This window comes from Lithobates pipiens, unplaced genomic scaffold (genome assembly GCF_037356315.1).
Source record: "Lithobates pipiens isolate NorthernLeopardFrog02 unplaced genomic scaffold, aLitPip1_a1.2 Scaffold_28, whole genome shotgun sequence".
NCBI lineage: Eukaryota > Metazoa > Chordata > Amphibia > Anura > Ranidae > Lithobates > Lithobates pipiens.
The window spans coordinates 211,633,509-211,646,265 of NW_027507789.1; the positions used below are offsets into that span (position 1 = coordinate 211,633,509).

Sequence of the window (12,757 nt, forward strand, 5' to 3'; positions counted from 1 at the left end):
ATCACATCACCCAAAGAACACCATCCCCACTGTGAAACATGGTGGTGGCAGCATCATGCTGTGGGGATGTTTTTCAGCAGTCGGGACTGGGAAACTGGTCAGAGTTGAGGGAAGGATGGATGGTGCTAAATACAAAGATAGTCTTGAGCAAAACCTGTAGCACTCTGTGTGTGATTTGAGGCTAGGACGGAGGTTCACCTTCTCAGCGGGACAATGACCCCAAACACACTGCTAAAGCAACACTTGAGTGGTTTAAGGGGAAACATGTAAATGTGTTGGAATGGCCTAGTCAAAGCCCAGATCTCATTCCAATAGAAAATCTGTGGTCAGACTTAAAGATTGCCATTCACAAGTGCAAACCATCCAACTTGAAGGAGCTGGAGCAGTTTTGAAAGGAGGAATGGGCACAAATCCCAGTGGTAAGATGTGGCAACTCATAGAGACTTATCCAAAGCGACTTGGAACTGTGATAGCTGCAAAAGGCGGCTCTACAAAGTATTGACTTCAGGGGGGTGAATAGTTATGCACATTGACTTTTTCTGTTATTTTGTCCTATTTGTTGTTTGCTTCACAATATAAAAAAAAAAAAATCTTCAAAGTTGTGGGCATGTTCTGTAAATTAAAGCGGGAGTCCGCCGGGACTCCGCGTTTTTTTTCTTTTTAAAAGCCAGCAGCTACAAATACTGCAGCTGCTGACTTTTAAAATAGTGACACTTACCTGTCCAGCGCGCCCGCGATGTCGGCACCCGAAGCCGATCTCTAGATCGTCTGTCGTGTGCTGCCGCCGCCATCTTGGGTATGGGAATCAGGAAATGGAGCCTTTCGGCTTCATTTCCCGGTTCCCTACTGCGCATGCGCGAATCGCGCTGCGCAATAAGAACGGTCCCCGCTGCCTCTGGGATCTGTGTGTTTCCCAGCAGGCAGCGGGGCACTTGCGGAAAGGGGCGGGCACTTGCGGAAAGGGGCTTAATCTACGCCCCTTTCCGCAGAGAGCTATCCCGGAAGTGGGTGCAGAATACCTCCCCCCTGAAAGGTGCCAATTGTGGCGCCGGAGGGGGGGAGGGTTCCGATGAGCGGAGGTCCACTTTAGGGTGGACCTCTGCTTTAAATGATGCAAATCCTCAAACAATCCATGTTACTTCCAGGTTGTGAGGCAACAAAACAGAGAAAAAATGCCGGGGGGGGTGAATACTTTTGCAAGACACTGTAGCTCACACAGAGGGGGGTGTTTTTTTTTTTTTCTCTCAACAAAAGTGGAGTTGCGCTTTAATTATCAGCCATCTCTGCTGATTATATGTACATTCGTTATTGAGGACGAGACGAAACATACATGGTACTTTCAGGTATGGGGGACTCACTCGCCCTTCCTCCCATGTGACAGCACTGGGGCTTGGTGATTGGCCATTCAGCCCTATTACAGAGGAAAAGGGAGGGAGCCGGTCGCCCTGTGAAAGCTCCAACTAGTATGGACTTGGGGATCACACAGGGTATGGAGCAATGGATAGGCAAAGGGGACTATAAGCAGCTAAGTTGGCTGACGGTAAAGTAAGCCTATGATTTGCCCTGCATAGGTAAAGTACTGGTGCCTTTTAGGAAACATCCAGTATGATTGTTGTGTTGTTTGCATCACCAAGATCACATTAGCCATCTAGATGTTTATTCCATGACATAGTCCGTTTTCATTGGTGGCTGTTCCAGGCCTCTTGTAATGTCCCCGGAGCTATACAGGCATTTTCTGACTGTGGGGGATATTGAGAACCACATCTTCATCAGGAGAGCAACTGAAAAGAGGAAAAAGCCTATTAATTAGACATATCATTACAGTGCTAGATATTCAGTTGTCCTTGGACCACGGACACTCATTCGGAAAAACAACATATATATGAGTAATACTAAATACATTAGCAGGGGTCTCAAACGGGCGGCCCTCCAGCTGTTGCCAAACTACAAGTCCCATCATGCCTCTGCCTGAGGGAGTCATGCTTGGAACTGTCAGCCTTGCAATGCCTCATGGGACTTGTAGTTTTGCAACAGCTGGAGGGCTGCCAGTTTGAGACCACCCTCCCCGCATTAAAGTGATTGTAATCCCCTAAACACTTGCCGACCAGCCGCCGCAGTTACACTGTGGCAGAATGGCACGGCTGGGCAAAACAACGTTATATTATGTCACTTCGGCCTGTGGCCACTTCCGGCGATCGTTGCTGAGACGCGAAGAACCAGGATCTGTGTGTGTAAACACACAGTTTTTGGTTTTCTGAGGGGAGAAGAAAGATTGATCGTCTGTTCATACAGAGTATGATTGTGTTCCCTATTGTGTGTTCTAACTGAAGGGTATGATTGTGTTCCCTATTGTGTGTTCTAACTGAAGGGGGAGGAGACTGTGTAGGGGAAGAGATAGATTGGTGTTCATACAGAGTATGATTGTGTTCCCTATTGTGTGTTCTAACTGAAGGGTATGATTGTGTTCCCTATTGTGTGTTCTAATTGAAGGGGGAGGAGACTGTGTAGGGGAAGAGATAGATCGGTGTTCATACAGAGTATGATTGTGTTCCCTATTGTGTGTTCTAACTGAAGGGTATGATTGTGTTCCCTATTGTGTGTTCTAACTGAAGGGGGAGGAGACTGTGTAGGGGAGGAGATAGATCGGTGTTCATACAGAGTATGAACACCAATCTATCTCTTCCCCTACACAGTTCCCTCCCCCCTTCAGTTAGAACACAGTGAGGGAACACAGTTAATCCCTTGATCGCCCCCTAGTGTTAACTCCTTTCCTGCCAGTGATATTTCTACAGTAATCAATGCATTTTTATAGCGCTGTATAAATGCCAATGGTCCCAAAAATGTGTTAAAATTGTCCAATGTATGCACCATAATGTCACAGTCCCGATAAAAAAAAAAAAAAAAAAAAAAAAATCGCAGATAGCTACCATTACTAGTGTAAAAAAAAAAATGTATAAAAAAATATGCCATAAATCTCTCCCCTATTTTGTAGATGCTATAACTTTTGCCCAAACCAATCAATATACGCTTATAGCGATTTTTTTTTTTTTACCAAAAATATGTAGAAGAATACGTATCAGCCTACACTGGGGAAAGAAAATTTTTTAATTTTTTTTAGATTTTTGGGGGATATTTATTATAGCAAAAAGTAAAAAATATTGTGTTTTTTTCAGAATTGTCTCTCTTTTTTTGTTTATAGCGCAAAAAATAAAAAAAACGCAAAGGTTATAAAATACCACCAAAAGAAAGCTCTATTTGCGGGAAAAAAAGAACATAAATTTTGTTTGGGTGCAACGTTGCACGACCGCTCAATTGTCAACGCAGTGCCGAATCGCAAAAAGTGCTCTGGTCAGGAAGGGGGGTAAAAGAGAAGTATTGTTTTTTTTTTTTTAATATTTAGATTCATATTTACCTAGGTGGATTCTGCATCTGTCCCCTGGTGCCTCTGACACAGAGAACCGTGCAGTTGAACACCGAAACTGATTGTTTGGTTCTCACAGTCCGGTGTGGGTCCATGGATCTGGCGGATCCAGACTCCATGGTTGTGACAAACAAGATATTTGGGGGACACACCCTAAAAGATGCATTAAAGATCGAGCAGCCATAAGACTATACAACAGAACAAAATATTGCAGCACTGTGCGCTGCAATATTTTGTTCTATGGTCGTGATGACGCAGAGCCCGGACCGAAAACGGGTGGTAGGAATGCACTCCTGTGATCCATAGGAGAAGTACAGACAACCAAGCTTTGGCTGTACTTCTCCTTTAATTAAAATCACCCCTCCCCCCCACCCAAAAAAATGTTATACTTGAACTGTGTAATGGTTCTATACAGAGCAGCCCCAATCCTCCTGGTCTCGGATTCCCCTGCCGAGTGCCCACCATAGCAAGCTATGGGGGCACCCGCGTAGTGTCACTCCCGAGCCTGCTCTGTGTTTCCATAGACACACAGAGCACTTCTCTGACCCACCGCCCTCTTCACTGGCTGTCAATGACAGCAGCGGGAGCCAATGGTTCCTGCTGCTGTCTCTGAGCCTATGAGGAGGGAGAGAGCAGAGAGCCGATGGATCGAGATTGGGCTCAGGTAAGTGTACGATAAGGTAAAAAAAACAAAAACCTTCAGCCTTTACAACCACTTTAGGCAAATATTTCATAAGCATTCGCAGTTACAATAATAAACTGATTATTCAGATTCTTGCATAGGCTACCCAATATGATGGGGATATACATGACAAGTATAACAACAGATATGTGCTCACCTAGGTTTGCCAAGAAGAAGTTCTCTGCAGAATCTGTCTCTCTCCTCCTTCCAAGACTTACACAGGGAGTCTCCCGATTCCTGAAGAATTAACACCTCATCTTGTAGCTCCACCACCATCTGTAGTAAGATTTTAGAACTTATAAAAGGGGATTTCTGGTCAGAAACTAAAATGACTTACAGTATATAAATCTAAAAAAACAGTGTTTTCAGTTTACGTTTATAGCATGAAAATACCCATTGATCCTGACAGCAAAGTCTTTAGAAAGGTACTTCCTGCAACAGAGTGGTTACTCTTGACCTGGGAATTTATAGATAGGCAACTCCTATCCTCATATTGATTAGTGGTTCCAAATTAATAATAACTAATGCAGTAGGGAACAGACACAAAAGATACACTCCACATCTTTCCAAATAACTGTTCTGCTTTATGACGCAATCAAAAGTTTTTATCCACATGATTACGTAGGTATCACATGAATATTACAAATGTACGTTTATGGTCACAAGGGGCGTAACATGGGCAGGCTAAATCTAATCAGGACTCGAAAGAATGCAAACGTGTAATGAAAAGATTATGAGTGCTGTGTGCACAGTGAGGGCTGTGTGCAATACATACAAAATAGAATACAATTATATACAGAACTTACACATTTCCTTGACACTCTCTACCACAGGGGTGTCAAACTGGTGGCCCTCCAGCTGTTGCAAAACTTCCAAGTCCCATCATGCCTCTGCCTGTGGGAGTCGTGCTTGTAACTGTCAGCAATGCCTCATGGGAATTGTAGTTCCGCAACAGGTGGAGGGCAGTCAGTTTGAGACCCCTGATCTACCAGCTTGTCTGAATATTTGATCAGTGAAACCACCCCATAAATTGTTCCTCCCTACAGAATACACTACTCCTGCTGACGTTGCCAGCGTCTTACATCACCACTTTCTGCCCCGCTCTCCTCCCACAACATCCCATATGACCCCCGTCCCCAACGGCAGTCAAGTGGGCGCTCCACGTTTCCACCACTGAGACTGACAGAGGAAGAGGCATTTCCCATTACCACAATCATAGCTCCCAACTGTCCCTGATTTGGAGGGACTGTCCCTGATTTAGAGCAATGTCCCTCTGTCCCTCATCTCTCTTCATTTGTCCCTCATTTTGGTCAGATTTATATAGCTGTATATAAAATGCACTTTTTATCTATCAAAAATTGTTTTCCAGCGCTAAACCTGTCCTCTGATTTCTGCTGTATTTGTAAATTCCAAAAGCCAATATAAAGGAATAATAGTGGTAAAAAAAAGCACTTGTGAGTTTAACCAATCTTATTTTTTTTTTGTACAATTCTCCTTTAAGGGGGCGTGGCAAGGGGTGTGTCCTGTGCCTGCATACTTTTGCTGATAGGTGTCCCTCATTCCCATCCTCCAAAAGTTGGGAGGTATGCACAGGCAATGCATATGAGAGTTTCATACCCATTTGATGCGGCAGAATGAGATGACACCGCAGCGAAGCTTATATCTGCTTCTTTAGGGTGCAAGCAGATTTCTTCCAAAAAATGGTTCTATCATGAGCTGGAAATTCTATTGATTAAGTCAAAGGTCTCATACGATTTAACCGCTTCAATACCAGGCCTATTCTGGCACTCCTTTCCTACATGTAAAAATCATCATTTTTCTTGCTAGAAAATTACTCAGAACCCCCAAGCTTTATATATGTTTTTTTAGTAGACACCCTGGGGAATAAAATGGCAGTCATTGCTACTTTTTATGTTACACGGTATTTGCGCAACAATTTTTCGGAAAACAAAAAACAGTTTCACGAATTAAAAAGTAACAAAATGGTAAAGTTAGCCCAGTTTTTTTTGTATGATGTGAAAGATGATGTTACGCCGAGTAAACAGATACCTCACATGTCACGCTTTAAAATGGCGCACGCTTGTGTATTGGCGCCGAACTTCGGTACTTAAAAATCTCCATAGGTGACGCTATAATTTTTTTTTTTACAAGTAACATTTAGAGTTACGAAGGAAATCTAGTGCTAGACTTGTTGCTCTTGCTCTAACGCACGCAGCGATACCTCACATGTGTGTTTAGAACGACATTTACATATGTAGGCGGGACTTATGTGTGCGTTCGCTTCTGTACGCGAGCACACAGGGACGGGGGCGCTGTACATTTTTTGTTTTATTATTGTTTATTTTACAGTCATTTATTTTTGTATTTTTACACTCTCTTTAATTTTTTATTTTTTTTTATCATTTTAATGGTGTGTGACAGGTCCTCTTTATGGAGAGATGTGGGGTCTATAAGACCCCACATCCCTCCTACAGGCTGGAAGACATCAGATCGAAAAAAAAAAAAGACAGATCTGATGCTTTCCAGCCAAGTCGTTTTGTTGACATCCGCAGGCCGGACATGACGTCATAACGTCGCTCCCGGACCTCCGACGGTCATAGGGATGACTGGTGACCGCTCGGTCACCGGAAATCTCTATGCTTTTCATCCGGCGGCGGCCGATTCTTTCTCTGGGTCTCCAATGGCACGGGAGAGTCCAGAGAAGCACCGGAGGGGACAAATCCCCCCTGCCGGGCTGAACTGCCGCTATGATCGTTATTACGGTGCGGCCGAAAAATAAGATATCTGAATGATGCCTGCAGCTGCACCCAGAATTCTGATATCACCACGGAAAGTCAAAGACATCATATGACGTCCTTGGGCTGGAAGTGGTTAAAAAAAGAAAGCACATTGTTATGACTTTCGATATCCTGTATATTAGATGTAAACCCTCGTATTGAATCGATGATACCATTTCCTGCAGCTCCGGGCTGCATCCATCCATCAGCTGCGAATGCCTTGCCCCAAACTGGGTCCCTCTTCTTCCCAAAATGCTCATGCAGTACAAGTACCGGCTGCACAACAAATCTTATTTTTCCCACATTCACCACATCTCCTGCCACATCTCCTGCCACATCCCCTGCCACATCCCCTGCCACATCTCCTGCCACATCTCCTGCCACATCCCCTGCCACATCCCCTGCCACATCTCCTGCCACATCTCCTGCCACATCCCCTGCCACATCTCCTGCCACATCCCCTGCCACATCCCCTGCCACATCTCCTGCCACATCCCCTGCCACATCCCCTGCCACATCTCCTGCCACATCCCCTGCCACATCTCCTGCCACATCCCCTGCCACATCTCCTGCCACATCCCCTGCCACATCTCCTGCCACATCCCCTGCCACATCTCCTGCCACATCCCCTGCCACATCCCCTGCCACATCTCCTGCCACATCCCCTGCCACATCCCCTGCCACATCTCCTGCCACATCCCCTGCCACATCTCCTGCCACATCCCCTGCCACATCCCCTGCCACATCCCCTGCCACATCCCCTGCCACATCCCCTGCCACATCTCCTGCCACATCCCCTGCCACATCCCCTGCCACATCTCCTGCCACATCCCCTGCCACATCTCCTGCCACATCCCCTGCCACATCCCCTGCCACATCCCCTGCCACATCCCCTGCCACATCTCCTGCCACATCCCCTGCCACATCCCCTGCCACATCTCCTGCCACATCCCCTGCCACATCCCCTGCCACATCTCCTACCTGACATCCACAAAACTAAGCATGGATTGGTGGAGATTTTTTAGACACGTGCAGTACGTTTCGTTTTAGATTGAAATTCAGATGTATTCGAATTTCCGAATTACAAAAAGTGCCGAATTTAAACAAATTCAAAATAACGGACAAAAAAAATTGGACGCGATTCGAATCAATTTCGAATAGTTTTTTGAATTTCCAAGGAGAATAAAAAAAGAATAGAAAATAGAGGAATAGAATAGAAAACATAGAACGGAATAGAAAAGAATATAACAGAACATAAAAGGATAGAATATAATAGAGTAAAAACAGAACAAAATAAATAGAAAAAAAAAAAAAGAATAGAATAAAAAAAAAAAGAATAGAATATAACCATTTCCCAAAATTCAAATAAATCAATTAGACTAGAATAGAAAAGAATAGATTAGAATAGAATAAAAAATAACAATAGTATAAAAAAAAAGAATCCAAAAAAACAAACAAACAAAAAAACAAAAAACAAACACAGTATAGAAAGAATACAACCATTTCCCGAAATTCTAATTTCGAATAGAATAAACATAACCATTTCTCAAAATTCAAATAGAATCGATTTGAATAGAATAGATAAGCATAGATTAGAATAGAATAAAAAAAGATAACTGACTAGTATAGCAAAAAAACAACAGAATAGAATAGAAAGAATACAACCATTTTTCAAAATTCTAATAGAATAAATTTGAATAGAAAACAATAGAATAGAAAATAGAATAATAGAATAGGAAAGAAAAGATTAGAATAGGAAGATGATTCTATTCTTTATTCTATTCATTTCTATTCTTTTAATTTTCTATTCTATTTTGTTCTGTTTTACTCTATTATATAATATTCTTTTATTTATGTGATATTCCTTTCTATTCTATTTTTTTTCTATTCTATTCCTCTATTTTCTATCCTATTTTATTCTCTTTGGAAATTGGAAAACTGTTCAAATTCCAAAACTTTTCGAAATTGGTTCAAATTTGAATTCTGCAAAATTTCTAATCAATTCGAATACAAATAAACAAAAAATTCCAAAAGCAAATTAAATGGGTTAAACTAATTTAACTAAACAAATTTATGTAAATAACTAATCGAAACAAAAACAATTTTTTTCATTCTGCACATGTCTAATCTTTTTTATTTCAGGTGCTAATAAATATGAACCACTTTGACAAGTCCCACTGACCTGCTGGTAGGCCTGAATGTCTCGTTTCATCTCCTTGTTCTGCAGACACATCCGTCTCAGAGACAAAGGCAGACACTCGATGTGTTGCTGTTGGAAAATGTTAAAGCCAGACAGAATTAAACAAATGAATACAGCTTTGTATTCTTTAAAACGTTATTAAAGCGGTAGTAAACTTGGTAAAGGAAATGCAAGGCAACGTTATAATGTGCTAGTATGCATCACATACTAGCACATTATGTGAAACTTACCTTAAAACAAAGCCTTCCAGCGCAGCGCTGTCACTGCTGACTGGGCTTCCACATTCACATGGTCTTCCTTCCGGATTGGCGGACTCTGATCCAGTGGCGGCTGGTGTAATTTTGTTTTGGGGGGCGTGACAAACAGTATGCATTTGCCAATGGCTAATGGTATGGTATGCCAATGGCTCCCGCTGCTCTCCCTGTGTCCTGTGAGGAGAGAGAGAGCAGTGATACTGCTCTCGGGCACAGCACTGCATCAAGATTGAGCTCAGGTAAGTGTTGGGGGGGCTGGGGGTTGTTGGGGGTGACAATAAATGTTTTTTTTAACCTTAAAGGGTTTTTCACCATGCATTCTATGAAAAACCTCCTTTGATGCAGCATCTCCCAGAGTCCCCCTTTTAATTGAACCCAGTCTTTCCAGCGACAGGGACGAGCACACCAGATCCAGCCACTGTCTTGGGTCCTGATTGGATAGATTGATAGCAGCGCAGCCATTGGCTCCCGCTGCTGTCAATCAAATCCAATGACGTGGGAGCAGGGGGGTGGCACCGAGTCCTGCTGTCTGTGTTAATGTATGCAGCAGCAGGAAACAGGAGCGCGCCCGCACGGGTGCCCCGAGGGCGAGCAGCTCTTCAAACGGGGCACTCGAGAAGAGGAGTCAGGAGCGCCGTTTAGGGACCCGAGAAAGAGGAGGATCGGGGCCACTCTGTGCAAAACCAACTGCGCAGAGGAGATAAGTATGATGATTTTTTTTTGTTTAACCACTTGCCAACTGCTGCACGCCGATATATTTCAGCACAATGGCAGCGGTGGGCAAATGGGCGTACCTGTACGTCCCATTTAAGAGGCGGGGCTAGCAGGTTGCGCACCCGCCTCGTACAGCGTGACCATGCCCGTGGGAGCTGCGAAATCCATGTCTGCCAGTCTCCCAGCGATCGTGTCACAGAGCCGCAGAACAGGGAGATGCCTATGTAAACAAGACATTTCTCCGTTCTGCTTAGTGTCATGACAGAGATCACCACTCCCTGTGATCGGGAGCAGTGATCACTGTCATGTGAGTTGTAGCCCATCCCCCCTCCCAGTTAGAATCACTCCCTAGGACACACTTAACTCCTTCATTGCCCACTAGTGGTTAACCCCTTCCCTGCCAGTGTCATTTACACAGTAATCAGTGCATTTTTATAGCACTGATTGCTGCAAAATAGTGTCAACAGTGTCTGCCATAATGTCGCAGTCACGATAAAAATGTCAGATCGCCGCCATTACTAATTAAAAAAAAAAGAATAATAAAAATGCCATAAAACTATCCCCTATTTTGTAGATGCTATAATTTTTGCACAAACCAATCAATATACGTTTATTGCAATTTTTTTTTTTTTTACCAAAAATATGTAGAAGAATACATATCGGCCTAAACTGAGGGAAAAAATGTTTTTTTTTATATATATTTTTGGGGAGTATTTATTATAGCAAACTCAAAACTCAATCTCAAAATTGTCGCTATTTTTTTGTTTGTAGCGTAAAAAATAAATACCGCAGAGGTGCTCAAATACCACCAAAAGAAAGCTCTATTTGTGGGCAAAAAAGGACGTCAATTTTGTTTGGGAGCCACGTCGCACGACCGCGCAATTGTCAGTTAAAGCGACGCAGTGCCGAATCGCAAAAAGTGCTCTGGTCAGGAAGGGGGTAAAATATCCTTTAATGCAGAGAATGCATTACGTTCAAAAACCTTCACCAAAAACCTTTAAAACAAATCAGGTAAAAGTACAGAAGTGTTAATTTAAAGATACACACTCCACAAACCCTTTCCCTAGTGTATCATCACAGCGCTGTGAATAGCTCAATATTTTATCTCTTAGCTGCCACTTACCAAACAATGTCATATATAAATAGGTGCAAACAAAAATAAAAATAAAAATAATTTTTTATTATTTTTGTTTGCACCTATTTATATAAAAGTACAGAAGTATTTTAAAAGTTTTTTTCCTTTTCATAAATAATTTTTTTAAACTACTGGCAATGTACCTCGGGAACTTGCTAGAAAATGTGACTACCCCAAGAACAGTCCTTTCCCTAGAGAAGTCCCCGACTTCTTTCCACCTCATAGTCCTCTCTTCCTCTCGTAATATCTATTTACTGTCTGTGCTATCCCAGCTCATCCGTCCCATTACTTCACTACATAACCTTTTATGTAGCTGCAGGGGAGGAGAGAAGGGGAATACTATGGAGCAGCTAGGGTTCATCCAGAGGTTGCTAGAGGTTCCTGGAGCTGTGGATAATCGCCCTTCCATCTGATGGTGCCCAAGTCTAACACTAATTAGCAGAACCATCATCATGACACCAATTATCTTTTTAGCTGTCGGTAAGGGTGGCATTGTGCCCACCACCATCGTTAAGGGGGACTTTCTTCCCACTAGGGCTCCAACTAACGATTATTTTCATAATCGATTAGTTGGCCAATTATTGTTTCGATTAATCGATTAACCCTAAAAAAAAGGTGTGGTGTATAATTTAGTTAATATATAAAGTTTAAAAAAAAGGCAATATATTCTTAAATATCTCTATATGCAGTGGTAAATATAAATGACCAACTATATGGTTAAGGAGCAAAATATCTAATCCACTCTGAGAATAACAGACAGAAGAGATATACTGTATATATTAGAGGGGATATATACTGTACATACTATTAGAAGAGATATACTGTATATACTATTAGAGGCTATATACACTATTAGAGGAGAGATATACTATATATAATATTAGAGGGGATATATACTGTATATAATATTAGAGGGGATATATACTGCATATGCTATTAGAGGAGATATACTGTATATACCATTAGAGGAGAGATATACGCTGTATATACTATTAGATGAGAGATATACTATTAAATGGTCAATCTGGTAAATATCATCAGACTCATTAACTTTAACCCCATTTTGTTACTGGCCGATTAATAGATTATGAAAATAGTAATCGATTAATTTAATAATCGATTAGTTGTCGATTAATCGATTAGTTGTTTCAGCCCTACTTCCCACTGACCTCCAATGTAAGGGGCATTCTTCCCATTGACCTCCAATGTAAAGACACATTCTCCTCATTGACCACAAACGTAAGGGGCATTCTTCTCACCAACCACCAATGCAAGGAACATTTTTCCTACTGTCCTCCAATATATGGGACGTTTTTCCCCACAGATCTCTAATGTAAGGGCCTTTTTTTGCCATTGACCACCAATGTAAGGGGCATTCTTCCCACCGATCTCCAATGTGAGGGACCTTCTTCCCACCGATCTCCAATATATGGGACATTCTTCCCAATAACCAACCAATGTAAGGGACATTTTTTGCCATTGACCACCAATCTAAGGGGCATTCTTCCTACTGACTCTTGTTGAATTCATTTTAACAGGGGTTACCCGAGATGTGAAAATCATTTCAAAGGGTT

At 42.4% G+C, this 12,757-nt stretch overlaps 1 protein-coding gene across 7 annotated transcripts in view; it reads right to left on the minus strand.

The window, feature by feature from the left end:
• Positions 1-923: 923 nt before the first annotated feature.
• Positions 924-12,757, minus strand: part of CUNH20orf96 (chromosome unknown C20orf96 homolog) — a 49,864-nt gene continuing 38,030 nt past the window's right edge. For 6 of the 7 annotated variants that reach the window (XM_077460488.1, XM_077460486.1, XM_077460485.1 and 3 more), the window contains exons 10-12: positions 9,063-9,149; positions 4,261-4,379; positions 925-1,781 (exon numbers count right to left, since the gene is read on the minus strand). In XM_077460488.1, coding sequence (XP_077316614.1) covers positions 1,721-1,781; positions 4,261-4,379; positions 9,063-9,149 — 267 coding nt within the window. In that variant the 3' untranslated portion in view covers positions 925-1,720. Of the gene's footprint in view, positions 1,782-4,260; positions 4,380-9,062; positions 9,150-12,757 lie in introns of all 7 variants that reach the window. The other variant, XM_077460489.1, reaches the window with a different exon arrangement.